This window comes from Stegostoma tigrinum, chromosome 29 (assembly GCF_030684315.1).
Source record: "Stegostoma tigrinum isolate sSteTig4 chromosome 29, sSteTig4.hap1, whole genome shotgun sequence".
NCBI lineage: Eukaryota > Metazoa > Chordata > Chondrichthyes > Orectolobiformes > Stegostomatidae > Stegostoma > Stegostoma tigrinum.
In genome coordinates this window covers 836,833-853,868 of record NC_081382.1, presented here as the reverse complement: position 1 = coordinate 853,868, position 17,036 = coordinate 836,833, and the positions used below count along the sequence as shown (strand labels likewise).

Below are 17,036 nucleotides of genomic sequence, written 5' to 3'. Positions count from 1 at the left end.
CTCTAGCTCCTTGCGCTGATCGCCTCTTTAATCTCTGATAGGCCCCATTCTTTCCCTGGTAATCCTATTACTGTTAATATATTAATAAAATGCCTGGAGTTTTCCTTAATCCTTTCTGCCAGTGATATTTTTGTGGCCCGTCTTTGCCTTCTTAATTTCATTTTTTAAGCAACTTGAAGGGCCTGTCTTGTTTTTAATGCTCCATAACAAACGTATGCTTCCTTCATTTTCTTTATCAAACTCTCGATAGATGCTGCTTGGCCTGCAGTGTTCATCCAGCTCCACACCATGTTATCTTGGATTCTCCAGCATCTGCAGTTCCTATTATCTCTCATATCCAGGGATCCCTGTTTTTGCTATACTTGTTCTTCAATCTTAGAGGAACTTTCTGGCCCTGAATGCTCACTTCTCCTTTTAAAAGACTCCCACCTTCAAAATGTAGACTGACCTGCAAGTAGCTGCTCCTAGTCTATATTTGCCAGATCTTGTATAATGTTATTGAAATTGGCTTTCCCTCAATTTAGACATATGTTTCTGCACTATTCTTTTCCTATTACATAATTACTTTGAAATATACAGAGGTATGATCAGTGTCCCCAAAGTGTCCGATTAATTCTGTAAGAACAGATCTAGCACTGCCCCATCTCCAGTAGAACTATCTATGCACTAGCACAAGAAGCTCTCCTGGATGCTAAAAAGCGTTCCGGATGTTGGTCAGGGTGGGAGTGGTTTCTAAAAGTGAAGGGTGTGATGCTGGGTGGTGTAAAGCTTCTTGAGTGTTATAGCTGCGCTCATCCAGGCCAGTGGGGAGTATTGCATCACACTCCTGACTTATGTCTTGAACATACTGGATAGGCTTTGGGGAGTCAGAAAGTGAATGATTTGCTGCAAAATTCCTGACCTGCTTTCGTTGTCATTGTATCTGGCTAGTCCAGTTCAGTTTTTAGTCACTGGTGATCCCCATAATGTTGTTAGTGGGAACTCAATGATGGCACTGCCACTAAATATCAAAGGGAGATGGTTTGGTTATCACTTGTTGAAAATGGTCATTACCTGATATTTGCAAAGCACAAATGTTACTTGCTACATATCAGCTCAAACCCGGATATTATCTCAATCTTGCTGCATGTGGACTTGCACATGCTTTGGGATCTGAGAAGCCATGAAAGACACTTGTCACACCTTACTGGGGTGACATGCTGGAAATTATGCCCTGTATTCCCGGAGCAATTACACAATTTAAATGGGGTCTGTTCAGTTATCGAACCTTCCTGGTACTTCAATCATATATAAATATAATCTTGGACAGGTAAGAGATGCCTTTGATCTGTTTGTTGGATAGATTCAAACTGCAATGTCTGTTCGCTTTCTTCATATGCTCTCGTACAGAATCGAACTGCTTCAGTGACTATGTATATGTATAAAAGATATTTTTATGAGATTTTTGAAATTAAAGAAATGCTCTAAATTACTTTGACAGTCTCAACTGATGTCTATCTGTGCTCTTTCTGTTCTTCATTGAAGTAAAACTATTATTAAGGGCTCATTCTGAGTTATCAGAGTTATATGCTAAATAAGTAATTCACAGTAATGATTAGCTTGGATAATAAACAAGAAGTGAGGCACATCCACTGGAGGAGAGCCAACTTTAATTTTTTAGATTAACTGTCTTTAGGAAGATGCTGGAACTTTGAAGCAAATACAGAATCAGGAAAAAGTTGAGGTTTGCCTGGTGAGCTGTGGATTTCAGAATAAAAGGGAACATCTGTGGAACATGGAAAGCAGGAGAGATTATGTTAACGGGTGATGGTGTGATGCAAAAGGGGGTGGGAATGCAACAAGTTAAACAAGAAAAGATGGGGCTTAGTGGGAGTCTACGTAGGAGTAGCAGAATACAAAAACACAATGGAATAAAATGCAGGGATCAGCTGTCAGTGGCTGATCTTGGACTTCAAATCCTCTATCCTGCATATTCTTCTTTTTGCTAGATTTCCTGAGAGAACAAAAACCTGTCTATCTCAATTTTATATATTCAGCGATGAGGCAACCACAACATTCTGGGCTCCTACATTGCATAACTGTTTAAGTGAAGTGAAGTAACTTCTACTTGTCTCAGTCCTAAATGATCGCCCCTAAATTGAAATGCACAGTGGCTCAGTGGTCAGCATTCGATTCCACCCTTGGGTGACTGTCTGTTTGGAGTTTGCACGTTCTCCCCGTGTCTGTGTGGGTTTCCTCTGGATGCTCCAGTTTCCCCCCACAGACCAAAGATGTGCAGGCTTGGTTAGATTGGCCATGCTAAATTGCTTGTAGTGTTCAGGGAGGTGTAGATTAGATGGGTTATGGGGGGATGGGTCTGGGTCGGATGCTCTGAGGTTCGGTGTGGGCTTGTTGGGCCAACGGGCCTGTTTCCGCACTGTAGGGATTCTATGATTCTATAAAAGATTTTTTAAAAGACGCTGAATTCCCTGATTTGCCTGTCTTTTAGACCCAGGTTAACAGTAAGCATAGACAAGTTTTCTGTACTTAAATACATCTAATAAATATTAATTTTGTTAAACTCTCACAACAGGTAAACATTTATTGACTGTCATACGCATTCACTTTTTCTCTCTCACACACACACACACACACACACACACACACACACACACACACACACACACACACACACGCGTGCACACCCATACCTCGCACATGCACCACATATACACAGACTGATCGGGTGGTAATTGGCTTGATAAGATTTGTCCTGTTTATTGTGAACTGGATATATCTGGCAAATTTCCACATTATTGAGTAAACGTCAGTGTTATAGCTGTACAGGAACATCTGGGCTAGGGACGCAGCAAATTCTGGAGCACAACTCTTTGAAGACTACTGTCAGAATGTTATCGGGACCCATAAACTTTGTCGTACCCAGAGCCAACAGCCTCTCCGTTTTCTTGATATCACATAAAGTGAATCATGATGGGCATATTTGTGGAGCCTCTTCCTACAGTGAGTTGTATAGTTTTCCTTCACCATTCACAACATGATGTGGCAGCAGTGCAGAGCTCAAATCTGTCCATTGGCCTGGGATCATTTACCCTTGTTTATTATAGTTAGCTGCTGCTGTATGACATTCACGTAGTCTCACAGAACTGAAACACTCCCTTTGGCCCACCATGACTGAGTCAACGAACAAATGGCAAACTAAACTAATCCTTTAGCCCTGTGTTGTAGCTTGATACTCAATTTTTAGGTATACCTGGTGCTGCTCCTCAGTGCGTGTTTTCCTGCGCTTGTTCACTTTTGAACTGTGCTAAGGCTAGAGGATATGCTGGGCCATGAGGTTACAGATTATGGTTGAATATAATTAAGCTATTGTTGATGGTCAACAGCACGTCATGGATGTCTAGACTTGAGCTGCTAGGTCTGTTTGGCTTCTCCTATTTAACACATTGTTGGTTCCACATAACACAATGGTGTCCTCTGTGAAGATGGGACTTTGTCTCCACAGGACAATGTGGTGGTCACTCTTCCCAATACTGTCATGGACAGACACTTCTGCAATATGCAGATTGATGTTGAGATAAAATCTGTTTCTCCTTCTTATTGGTTTCCTGACTACCTGCTGCAACCCCAGTCTAGCTGCCAGGTCCTTTGGGACTTAGTCAATTCAGTCTGTAATTGAGCTGTGGAGCCACTTTTAATGATAGACATTGAAGTCCCCCTTCCAGTGTGCATTCTGCACCCTGGCCACTTGCACAACGTGGCGTTCAACATGGAGGAGTACTAATTCATCAGCTGAGTGGGTGTGGGACTTGGTAATTAGCAGAAGGTTTCCCTACCCATATTTATCCTGAAGCCATGAGACTTCAGTATTGAAGACTCCCAGGACAAATCTCTACTGATTCTGCCACCTCTGCTGGGCCTGTTCAGCTGGTGGGATAGGACATGCCCAGGGTCAGTGATGGTGATGACTGGGCCATTGTCAATAAGCTATGATTCCGTGAATATGGCTATTGCTTGATTAGTCTGTGATACAGCTTTACCGATTTGGTGCTAACTTCCAGATGTTAGTAAGAAAGACTTTGTCAGATTGACAGGGCTGTATTTGTCATTATCATTTCTGGTGTTTAGATTGATGTTGGATGATCTGATCTATTGCATTCCTATTAGCCTTTGTAGCAGTTTGAAACATCTAAGGGGCTTGGTCAGCTTTTTCAGAGGGCAGTTAAAAGTCAATCACGTTGCTGTAGTCTGAAGTCACAGACCAGATCAGATTAAGCATTAGTGACTCGGCTGGGTTTTCATGAGAATTGTAAATTTCATGGCCATCATTACTGAAACAAGCTTTTATTTCCAGATTTTATGAACTGAATTTAAATTCCACCAGATGCTGTAGTGAGCTTGAAGACCTGCTTCCAGAGCAATCGCGTAGGCCAGTGACATCACCGCTGTGCTAGCACTTCCATTGATCAACACTCCTTCCACCTGACCAGTATATGTTCCCTACTCCACACACATCTTGTGCTATTTTTATGACACAGGGATAGCCAGCCAAATAGCTGGATTCTCAACATTGTGAAATGAAAACACTTAATGATTTTCAAATTTACTGAATTATTCCTTACCAGACTTTACAATTAGTGGATTTTGGACACCTAGGTTTATAACTTAAACAAAAATTAACAATTTAAAACAAATGATGTAACTTCAGCAGAATACAGATAAACAACAAGAAAATCTAATTACAATTATAAAAATATAATCTACAATATAAGCCCAATCCCCTTTGATCATAAACCTCACTCTTGCATTGATAGACGAACACACACAGTTAAGGTATAAGTTAAAAAAGGAAAAGAATCTTAACTTGTCAGATTGATAATTGTTTCAGTGACGAATACCAGTCCTTCATGAAATACTTGGATGATGGGTTGCATTATAGGTACATAGGACTGATTATCTTGCTTGATTTCCAAAGTCACTGGGAAATGAAAACAGCTTCCGCAGACTTCCAAAAGTATTCACCTTCTTCTTACAGACTGGGATTCCCCTCTCAGAACATTCAACAAGCCAATAACTGGAATGAAACCCAACACAGAGAGAAAAAGTAAAGCAACACCATTTGGAAGCTTTCAAAATGATTATCTGAAAAAACCCCACAGATTTAGACCATGTGCTTGAATGGTTTGAGAACTTAAACTGAATAACAGCCTGAAGTACTGTCTGTACTTTATTTTACAGAAACTGGGGGAGCAAGTTGTCCGGTAAGTACAAGTCAGCCTTCTATATACATACACATTGGGTTCCTGTACCTTATTCACTTTGTCCCCAAACTTTACTCACTATGTTTCTGAACTTTACTTGTCACATTTCTATTCCTCACTTGCCAAATTCCCGTTGCCAAATTTCTCATTCCTCACTTGCCAAATTGGACTGAGGGCCTGCCCAGTACAATTTTGAAGGACAGCATCTCATTTTCTCCTTACAGACCCTGCAGCCTCTATGACTCAATTTCAAGTTCAATAACTTTAGATCTGGTTATGTCCTCCCATATTTTTTACTCACCACCCACACCTGGTCCTGTCATGACAAGGGTTGCTTTCAGCATAGCCACCCCCTCCAATTGTTTCCTAGTCTTGCTTGTCTTTATCACTTATTTAGCTTCACTTCTGTCCTGGCTTACTATCAATATTCCCTTGTCAGTAATACCCTTTTCGTATTTTTTCTGTGGGCTCTGTCTCAGCCTATCTGCTTATCTCTCCCACCCCTCAGTCTTAAGCATAAATACCGTTTTTGCCTGGCTCCTGTTAGTTCTGATGAAGAGTCTTGAAATGTTACTGCTTTCTCCCAATAGATGCTGCTAGGTTTGCTGAGTTTCTCCAGCAATTTCTGTTTTTGCTTTAGATAGCCAGTGTCTACATTTCTTTATTCTAACTCCAATAATATGAAAGATAATGTGATCAGTTTCTAAATGTTATGGAATTCAATGTTGAGACCTCAAGGCTGTAGAGTGCTTAAGTGTACATTGAGGTACTGTTCCTCAAGTTTGTTTTGTGCTTTGTTGGAGCACTTCAGGGCTGGACAGAAGTGTTGGCATGACAGCAAGTTATTTTATTGAAATGGCAAGTTATTCCTACAGACAGCGAAGAGGTGTTCCACAAAGCAGTGACTAAGCCTACATATGGTCTCGCCACTATAACAAGACTGCATTGTGAGCAACAAGGCAGTAGACTAGATTAAAAGAAGTACATGTAAAGTGCTGCTTCACCTGGAAGGTGTGTTTTGAGCCTTGGACAGTGAGGAGGAAGAAGGTGGATGGCTAAGTGTTAAACCATCTGTGATTTCAAGATGACATGGGGAGTGAAGAAGTATGAGATATGATGAGAAATGGATTCGGGTGTTGAGGAGGCGACAGTTGCTTGCAGAATGTCGACAGCGGGAGGGAAGGAAAGATGTTAAAACGTAATAATATTTAACACTAAGCTGGAAAGTAGGATTTGTGTAGACAGTTCAGCACAGATTTGATGGGCCTAAAGACCTGTCTTATGTTATATGATCTTATGACTCTGTGTTTGGTGATGGTATCCCACTGGAATTAGTGGAAATGGCAGAAGAACAAAGTTTTAACCTGTTTTTCCAACAATAACCATTCCAATTTCTGAAATCTTAGAGAAATATCACTTTGAACCCAAATTCTTTAATTTCTCATTTAGCTATTTCCAGATCTCATTTTGGAATATTGAGGCAATTTTGGGACTTCTTTTCAGGCCTGCTGGCCTAAACTCTTTCAGTTTTGACAACTTGAAAACCTCTTTATAAACCGTCATAGTCTGGAGACTTCACAAAGTAAAACTCTTCTGCTAGGGAGACTGTTCTCCTGAACTTAAAACTTGATGCTCAGGAACTGAAGTCCAAACCTGTAGTAATAATTGCTGGTCTGTTTTCTCTGTCTGTTATAAATTCAACAATGTAAGTTAATTGCTTAACTTCATAAATGTCTTGTTAGGCACTTGACTGAACTGCATATTTTCTTGAAAATTATGCATTTCTGTTGCAAAAGACACTCTGACCATTTTTGTTTTAAAAAGAGGCTTTCGCAGAACTTACTGCACAAAAAGCGGCCCTTTGGTCTGTCATACTGGCTCTGGTCAAAAACAACCACCTAACTATTTCTAATCCCATTTCTAGTACTTCGCCCATAGCCTTGTATGCTTTGATGTTGCAAATGCACACCTAAATACTAATGGTATGATATTTTCTACCTCTACCACCCTTGCAGGGAGTCAGTTCCAGATTCTTTACCTTCTAGGTGAAAAAGATTTTCCTCACATCTTCTCCATAACTTCTGCCTCTGACAATAGGGCTGCTCTCTCATTAGAGACAGATGACTGATGGTGGTTTAACCTGAGGGTCTCCACGTGCCTCAGGTGAAGGGGGAAGTTGAGAAGGAGAGTGTTTAATGGTGCCTCAGCTGATTTGAGAATTGGATGCACGCTGTTGGTGTTTTGGACCAGACCAAACACCTTCAAAATATATCAAGGAGATAACCTATACCCTAACTTTTATCTTACCTAAAGGCAAAGGAACAAAGTTTTAACCTGTTTTTCAACAATATCCATTACCATTTCTCAAATCCTAGAGAAATAAGGTGCTATGTTCCAGATGTGATTCAGTTGATAAAACTGCTAGGCTTTAAGCAAAACTCACTATATTCTTAGACTACAGTTAAAATTTCAATAAAGAACCAATAAAGAAAAATTGGCATAACTTCAACTCTATTGAAATATTTAACAAAATAACATATTATTTAGCTACCAACAGTTCCAATATAGCACCATCCCACAAATACACCCATGGCAAAGGCAAATTCAGCAAAATGGATTTTCTCATGTGATCACCAGTCCAGGAGAAAGAAACACTAAAATGAACAATTTTAACCCCAGAGAAGAATTCAAGCTTTTCCTACAGGCAGAGAGGGAGCTATATCTATCAGCTTCAACAGCAAAAACTTCTCAACTTCAATTTCAACTGAAAAGCAAAACTGAAAGCCTGAGTCTGAGTGAGCTTCTCTCTACCCATTCATGCTTCTTTTGTCTAATTTTAAAAGAGACACTCAGGGAGATCAAAGCTGTTTATCCATTGCTTCTGAAGCAAACATTCTGGCAATACTGGCTATACCTGTCTGCAAGAGAAACAGCACAGAACAAATCCTTCTTAATGGATAGCATCACTTTGCCTTGCAAACCAGCCATCCAGTTAACTGAACTAACCATCCTCTCTGTATATAACATACATGTTTATTACAGTTGGCAGACATCAGTATTGGATAAGGAGAAATTTTCTCCAAGTAAATGTTGGGTCCCTGTCACTAATTCCAGCTCCATCTCCTGTCCTGTCTGATATTGCTGAATCAAGCTTTTGGACATTAGGTGAGCTTCTGATCAAAGTTCCACACCATCATGAAGGTGTTTTTTTCCCCTCTCAATTCTTTGCTAGAATGTGTTATGGACTAGACAACACCCCCTCAAAATATATTAAGAAGGTAGCCTAGACACTTTTTTTATGTTAAAGGTAAATTAAAGGTGTTGCATTCCAGATGCAATTTGATTGGTCAAACTACTCAATATTAAACAAAATACAATTTATACAAGTACTATAGTTAAAATACAACGAAAGAATTGGCTTAGCTGTAACTCTATTGGAAACTTTAACAGAATAATAGATTCAATAACTAATACTAATTAATTGTTCCAATATAGCAACGTCCCATAAACATATACTTCCCAAAAGGCAAATTCAGAAAACAGATTGTGTCACATGCAGCTGCAGCAGCCCAAGAGGAAAACCATCAAAAGAACTCAGAGAATATAGCATGGAGAGCTGGATTGCAGCAACAGACCCAGCAACAACTGCTACTGAAAGCTGTGAAACTCGAAATCCTGGTTCGGTGGGAGCTGGGTCACACCCATTTATTTGACTCCAATTAGGTAAACAGTTTGTGAGGCCTTGGTTTTTTTTCCAAAGTTGGAATAATAGAAGCAGCCTGGGTGGGTGTGGTCAAGCTCCCCCAGAGCCATGATTTTTAGTTTTAGTCTTTTGGTAACAGTTGCGGGGGGTCTTGGAGGTGGGTTTGGAAGCTGCAGTACATCTCTTCTTGCTACTTTCCCTCTGACTTTTCTCTTGATGTTTTTCCTCCTGGGCTAGAAAATTGCATATGAGACAATCTATTTTATTGAATTTGCTTTTGCCAAAGGTATGTTTATAGGATGTTACTGTATTAGAATGTTACTGTTTATTAGTTAAATAATCTATTATTCTATTAAGTTTTCCAGTAGTGTTATGTTATTCCAATTTCTTCTTTCTTTTGTTGTGTTTTAACTGTAGTGTATAAATAAAATGTGCTTTCCTTCAGGACTGGTAGTTTAAACAATTGAATTGCATCCAGAATACACTGCCTGGCATTGCCTTTAGAAGAGGAAAAAGAGTTAAAAGCGTTTGGGCTATCTTCTGAATATATTTTAAGGGGATTTGGTCTGGCCCATAACACAATTGGAACATTGGGAATGCAGAGGCCTTCCAACCTGTGACACCTGTTCTCCTTTTCAAATAGATCATGGTTGACCTGCACCCCAACTCCGTTTTGATTCTGTGACCCTTGATATTTACCCAACGAAAATGTATTCACCTCAATCTTGGAAGGTGCAATAGCCCTTAATAGCCACATTTTGAAGGAGAATTTTCTAGATTTCCACAACCTTTTTTTGTATTGTGTCTTCTGATTTCCCTCCTAGAAAGCCTAATTTTAAGCCCATTCTCCCATGTTCTGGACTCTCTCCACCAGACGAAGTACTTGTCAACCAACTTCATCAGTCTCTCTGGGAACCAATAAATACCTCAAAAGTCTTTGTCTCAAACTGGCAAGGAGTCACTCCTCCTCTATGGTCAGTTCCTATGTTCCAACTCTAGACACTAGTAACCAAGCCAAAGAAAGATTTCCTTGCCAAACGTGACCAAGCTCTCTCTGGGATTGCAAAGGAGGACAGACTTATTATTTTGGAGCCTTCAATGCTAAAGTTGAAAGATTACATTCTCTAGGATGGAATCATTGAAAAGGAAGGAATTGGAAATGTCAACCCTCTGGCATTCTTCTTCTTACCACAAAAGATGGACCCACCATCTGCTATCAGAACAATGATAGCATTGTCATGATGGTATCCAGTAACATTATCCATGTCCTGAATTACAAAGATGCCCACACCACCAGAACAATGATTGGAATGGTACTGCTAGATCTACCACTGACTTACCTGTTCAATCTAACCATCAAAGTTGGTCCCTACTGCAAAGGGAAGAGCATACATGTCCATGAAAAATTAATGTAGAAGCTCCGAAGGATTCAATCAAAAGAGACCAATTTCCAAATTTCAATCAAGAACATAAGAACAGGCACTTGAATTTCAATCAGCAAACATCAAGAGTAATTTGGTGAAAATCATCACGATATCAATGGACTGATTGGTCACCAGCTCAAGACTTCCTTTGCCTGGCAGCATGACCCAAATATAAAGCAAAAGAAGCAGGCTTAGCAAAAAAACAGAGGCAGAGGTACAAAGGAGAACCCTGTGACATGAAAAACAGGTGGTGAATGGTCAGGGCCAAGGCAATTCAACATCTTGCTGACGTGAATGATACCCATGACTACTTCACAGAGACCACTTATGCCCAAGTACTCAAAGACCAGCTCCATTTGAGGCCTAAGAATGGAGGAGAACTCATCAAGAAAATTGGAGAGAGTATTTTGAAGACATTTTCAATCAAGAAATCTTTTTTTAATGAGAGCGTTTCAGTTTTATTTTCTGAAAATTGCCAATGCCTTGCAAATGGTAAAACCCATCACACACATGAAGGTGATGGAATCCCTGTGAAAATTTTTGAATGAAATCATACAGTACAAAATGGGGCTTCTGCCCATCATGTTTGCACCAATAAAAATCTACTCTAAATCTACACTAATCCCACTTCCCAACAGTTGACCCAGAGCCTGGAATATTATGACATTTCAAGTGCTCATTTACATAGTTTTATAGGTTATATGGTTTCTTACCTGAACTACCCTATCAGGTATTGTATTCCAGATTTCCCTCTATTATTCCTTAAATTCCTTCTAAAGTTCTGGCATTTTGCGTTAAAACTGCACACGTTTCTTATTAACCATTCAATTAATGGGAACAGTTGTTTCCTATCTATCCTGTCCGTGCCCCTCAGAATCTTAGACAATTCATTCAGGGTCACTGTAATTCTTCTATGCTGTAAAGAAATCAATTGGATCTTATACAGCTTCTCTTAATAGCTAAACAGCTCCATCCCAGTGAAACTCCTATACACCCTCTGCAGTGCAATTATATCCTTCCTATAGTGTGGAACTGCACACAGTACTCTAGCTGTAGCCTAACCGAGGTTCTGTACAGCTCCCAATAATCTCACAACTCTTATAATTGATGTTATGACTAATAAAGGCAGGTGTTTTATATGCTTTCTTAACTACCTTGTTACTTTATCCTGCCACCTTCGGGAATCTGGACAAGCATCCCAAGATCCCTCTGCATCTCTGAGCCGCTTAGTGTCCTGCCATTCATTGAGTACTTCCTTGTCTTGCTACATCTTCCCAATTGCATCACCTCATTCTTATTAGTGTTAAATTCCATTTGCTACTGATCTGCCCAACTGTAAATCTATTTACATCCTTCTGTAATCTAAGACCTATTTCCACACTATCAACCACATGGCCATAGAGTCATTGAGATCTACACACAGCAAAATGCCCTTCAGCCCATCTTGTCTGTGCTGGTCATTTGGCCCATAGTATTGTATGTCTTGGCATCACAAGTGATTACCAAAATACTTCTTAAATGTTATTAGGGCTTCTGCTGTACTGCTCATACAGGCAGTGAGTTCCAGATTCCCACTATCCTTTGAGTGAAAGTGTCTTTCCCACATCTCTAAACCTTCTACCCCTTACCTTAATGCTATGCTGCCTGGTCATTGATCCCACCCCCAAGAAATGAAATGTTTCTTCCTATATGCACTATCTAAGCCCCTCATAACTAGAGATGTCTCAATCAAGTTCCTTCTCAACCTCCTCTGCTCTAAGAAAAGCAACCCTTCTTTCCCCAGTCTCTCTCTTTATAATTAAAACTATCCAGCCCAGGAAATATCCTGGTAAATTTCTTCTATACCCTATCCAGTGCTATCACATCTCTCCAAAAATTTGGATTTCAGGATTGCACAGGATATTGTAGCTGTGACCTAACCAATCTTTTATATAGTTCCAGTATAACCTCCGTGCACTCGAACTCTATGCCCAGCTAATAAAGGTAAGTATATCAAATGCATTCTTAACCACTTTATCTACTTGCTTTGAGGCCTTAAGGAACCATCGTACATGCAAAGTACTTGCTGTAGATGTAGTGACTGGTTTCTGGGAGGAGGACATTGTCCTATGAAGAAAAATTGTGGAAATCAGGTATGAAATCTCTAGAGTTTTAAAGAATGATGGCTAGTCTAATTGAAACAAACATTGTTCTCAAAGGGAATGAAAGGGTAGATGCATGAAAAATGTTTCCACAGGCTGATAGGTTTATAACAGGCAGGCATTGTTTCAGAATAAGAGGTAGGACATTTAACACTGCGAGGAGGAAGAATTTCGTCACTCGGAGAGTTGTGTTTTTTTTGTTTTCTACCTGTCAGAGATTGATAGATTTCTAGATACTAAAAATATCAGGAAAATGAGGATCATGCAGGGAAATAGACTTAAGGTAGAAAGTCAGACATGATCTAGTTGATAGGCGGAGCAGAATCAATAGCCCTGCCCACATATCCTCAGTGATAGATTTTCATAAACCAGGGAATTAAGGCATGGTGTAATAGTCTGCATCAGTGGAATTGAGGTAAGTGTTTGTTCTGGGAATGCAACGTCTGACTCTTGTGTCTAATTTTTATGTTCAAGTCTTTCTGGAGTGAAACTGAACCTTCTGCCAGAGATGAGACTGACAACTATTGGTATCAGTAGTCCTTAGGTAATGTATTCTGTCGTCTGTTGTCTGTCCTCAGAGGAACCAGAGGGTATCACCAGGTGCTGTTCAACTTTGCCCCGAAAACAGCAAGTGAGATTGAAGCGAAAGCTGGGAGCATTGTCTTTGTCATGGAGAATGGAGAAGATGGATGGTCAACTGTTATTGCGGACAATAAGGTGGGAACTGCAGTTTGAATTTCTTTCCTTGTACTCGTACATTCATATTTACACTGCCCGTTTCATCAATACCAGCTCGTTCATACATTTCAATTGAGTTGTAGTCCTGTGATTCTACATGGATACTGATGGAGTTTTCGTTGTGCACACTAATGATCTGGAATATACTGACTCAGAAACATTTCTATTTGGAGTTAATGTTGAGAAAAGAGTTTGGCGGATTGTGGTCTGGATATGTGCGGTTAGGGGACAAGGTTGTGCTCAGAACAGGATTCAGAACTGCGCTGGGATTGGAGTGGTGCTTTGCTAAGGTCAGGGTACAAAACTGTGATTGAGTTTGGGGCTGTGTCCTGTTGGGAATGGGAACTACACAGGCTTAAATGTTAGGTTGGCCTGTGCTCGGAAACAAAGTCATGGGGGCATAGAAACATAGAAAATAGGTGCATGTAGGCCATTCAGCCCTTTATACCTGCATCACCATTCAATATGATCATGGTTGACATGCAGTTTCAGTATCCCAGCCCCACTTTCTCTCCATACCCCTCGATCCCTTTAGCCACAAGGGCCACGTCCAACTCCTTCTTTAACATATGTAACAAGTGAGCCCCTGCAGCTTTCTGTGGGAGAGAATTCCACAAGTTCACAACTGACTGAAGAAATTCTCCCTCCTGTCAGTCCTGAATGGCTTACCCCTTGTTCTTAGAGTGTGACCCTTAATTCTGGATTTTCCCAACATTGGAAACATTCTTTCTGCATCAAGCCTGTCCAGTCCTATAAGGATTTTACATGTTTCCTTGAGATCCCCCCTCATTCTTCAAATTCCAATGAGTACAAGCCCAGTCGATTCAGTCTTTCTTCATATGTCAGTCCTGTCATCCCAGGAATCAGTCTGGTCACAGTGCTTGGGTCTATACTGGGATCATGGAACAAGACAGTGCAGTGGTCATGGAGCTGACTGTGGGTGAGCAGTCAGAGGTGGTGCTCAGGATCAGAGGTTGGGGCCGTGCTGGTATCAGTGATCAGGGATCACGACTGCCCAGGGATTTGGACTAAGGGTCAGGAGGTCAGCGCTAAGATCAGGTAGTCTATTGGAGTCATGGCCCTGCTGGGATCAGGTGGCTGAACTATGCTGGGCTTTGGAGTCATGATGATAAAATGTCATATGGCTCAAGGCTGGAGTCAGGGTTCGGGGGCTGTGACCCATCATAGAATGACATGTGCTGGGGTAAACGTTCAGTGAATCCTATGCTGGAGTCTAAACTGATGGTTGTGTATGTGTGCTAGAGAGAAAGTTAACAGAAGCATTGATGCTGTAACATCGCTAATAAAGGCCTGACCTTTATTATGAGGAGAATCTAACAGAAAGCAAAAAAAATCCCACTGTCTATCTACATGATCTTCATTCGATGTGATGTGATCTGAATTGCTACATTGAATCCTGATGGTAATGAGGTACTAAAGAAGCTCATCTTTGAGAACTTAGATTAGCAAGCACGGATATGACAATGTGGAGTTATTACCCAGCTCCAGTTGCTAGCTGCTTATTAGTGTCAACAGTGAAGTAATATGAGGAATAAAAGGGAAGAAACCAATGTGATCCATGGCTAGGAATTTTCCAGCATGCTTTTCCGTTGTCTGTGTTTTTACATTATTTCTCCTGTGGTCTATTTGGGTTTTCTGACGATTGAGGTCAAGAGAGTTGGAGGCAGTAATGACCGTCTGATGGAGCAACATATTTCTTCTTGCATATAGACTTGGCACGTCAGTGAATTTGATTGGGTGCCATGAAGGTTGATTGATAAATCCTGTACACTGTGACTGTGTTAATAAGAGAGTGAGCCCTGGGTGTATTCATAATCATATTGCTCAGTTTTCTCTGACTGATTACTAATCTCTTCGTTCTTTCAGAAAGGGTTAATTCCAACTACATACCTGGAGGTTTGGGCTAGAAACAGAAGAAACAAGGTAAGGAGGATTTATTTCCCATATTGACCAAGGTTGTATGAATGCCATTTCTCCAAAGGAATGGCTAGAATTATTTTGTAGGTAATTCTACAGGGTCCTGAGCTGATTATGTTTCTGTGGGTTAAACCAAATTCTAGATTCAGCACCAAGTTTATTCAACAGGGCCAGAAAACTAAAAAGATTTTCATTCTTGTTCATGAGGATTAGGAAAGTAGTCCAGGATTTGCAAAGTCAGTTACACAATTTCAACAATCTCACTGGAATGTATACATTGCGAGCTGGGCACTAGACATCTCCTGCTACAGGGTCCCTCTAACACACTGTAGTCATGATTTATAATCTACTCAAAGGCATTATTCGTTCATGGGATGAGGGCATCCCTGGCCAGTCTAGCATTTAAGAGGTAGGTAAGAGTCGAACACTTTACTGTGGGTTTTGAGTCACATGTAGACCAGACTGGGAAGGATGGCAATTCCCTTCCATAAAGGATGTTAGTGACCTGATGGGTTTTTCCAACAATTGACAGGAATGGGGAATGAGCAGGAAAGTGGAACATGTTTGGGCAGAGGACAGGAAGGGGAACAGTACTAGGCAGTATGCGCAAATGTGATAATAAAGTGTGAAGCTGGATGAACACAGCAGGCCAAGCAGCATCTCGGGAGCACAAAAGCTGATGTTTCGAGGCCTAGACCCTTCATCAGAGAGGGGTATGGGGTGAGGGTTCTGGAATAAATAGGGAGAAGGGGGAGGCGGACCGAAGATGGAGAGAAAAGAAGATAGGTGGAGAGGAGAGTATAGGTAGGGAGGGGATAGGTCAGTCCAGGCCCCAAGATGACTTTCCATATTAAGCAGAGGTTCACCTGCACATCTGCCAATGTGGTATACTGTATCCACTGTACCCAGTGTGGCTTCTTCTACATTGGGGAAACCAAGCGGAGGCTTCGGGACCGCTTTGCAGAACACCTCCGCTCGGTTCGCAATAAACAACTGCACCTCCCAGTCGCGGACCATTTCAACTCCCCCTCCCATTCTTTAGATGACATGTCCATCATGGGCCTCCTGCAGTGCCACAATGATGCCACCCGAAGGTTGCAGGAACAGCAACTCATATTCCGCTTGGGAACCCTGCAGCCCAATGGTATCAATGTGGACTTCACCAGCTTCAAAATCTCCCCTTCCCCCACTGCATCCCAAAACCAGCCCAGTTCGTCCCCTCCCCCCACTGCACCACACAACTAGCTCAGTTCTTCCCTTCCACCCACTGCATCCCAAAACCAGCCTAGCCTGTCTCCGCCTCCCTAACCTGTTCTTCTTCTGAATCATCCCTTCCTCCCACCCCAAGCCGCACCTCCATTTCCTACCTACTAACCTCATCCCACTTCCTTGACCTGTCCGTCTTCCCTGGACTGACCTTTCCCCTCCCCACCTATCACCTTTTCTCTCCATCTTCGGTCCGCCTCCCCCTCTCTCCCTATTTATTCCAGAACCCTCACCCCATTCCCCTCTCTGATGAAGGGTCTAGGCCTCGAAACATCAGCTTTTGTGCTCCCGAGATGCTGCTTGGCCTGCTGTGTTCATCCAGCTTCACACTTTGTTATCTTGGATTCTCCAGCATCTGCAGTTCCCATGCGCAAATATGAACCAGGACTATGGCGAGGGCCAAGAGATTCAATAGGACTGGGAAGAGTGTTAAGAGAGGGAGCAGGACTGGGGAGAGGGCCGAGAGGTCAAAACCCTCAGAACATACAAGGAATAATTGAATGCTGCTTATGATGCCAAGTCTACGGACAAAGAGGTGGAAAGTGGGATTTGAACAGTTATGTGGTTT

General features: G+C 41.4%; 1 protein-coding gene across 1 annotated transcript in view; it reads left to right on the top strand.

The window, feature by feature from the left end:
- Positions 1-17,036, top strand: part of LOC125465244 (neutrophil cytosol factor 2-like) — a 97,290-nt gene that overhangs the window by 56,027 nt on the left and 24,227 nt on the right. The window contains exons 7-9 of the mRNA XM_059638233.1: positions 5,236-5,258; positions 13,105-13,243; positions 15,152-15,208. Coding sequence (XP_059494216.1) covers positions 5,236-5,258; positions 13,105-13,243; positions 15,152-15,208 — 219 coding nt within the window. The remainder of the gene's footprint in view (positions 1-5,235; positions 5,259-13,104; positions 13,244-15,151; positions 15,209-17,036) is intronic.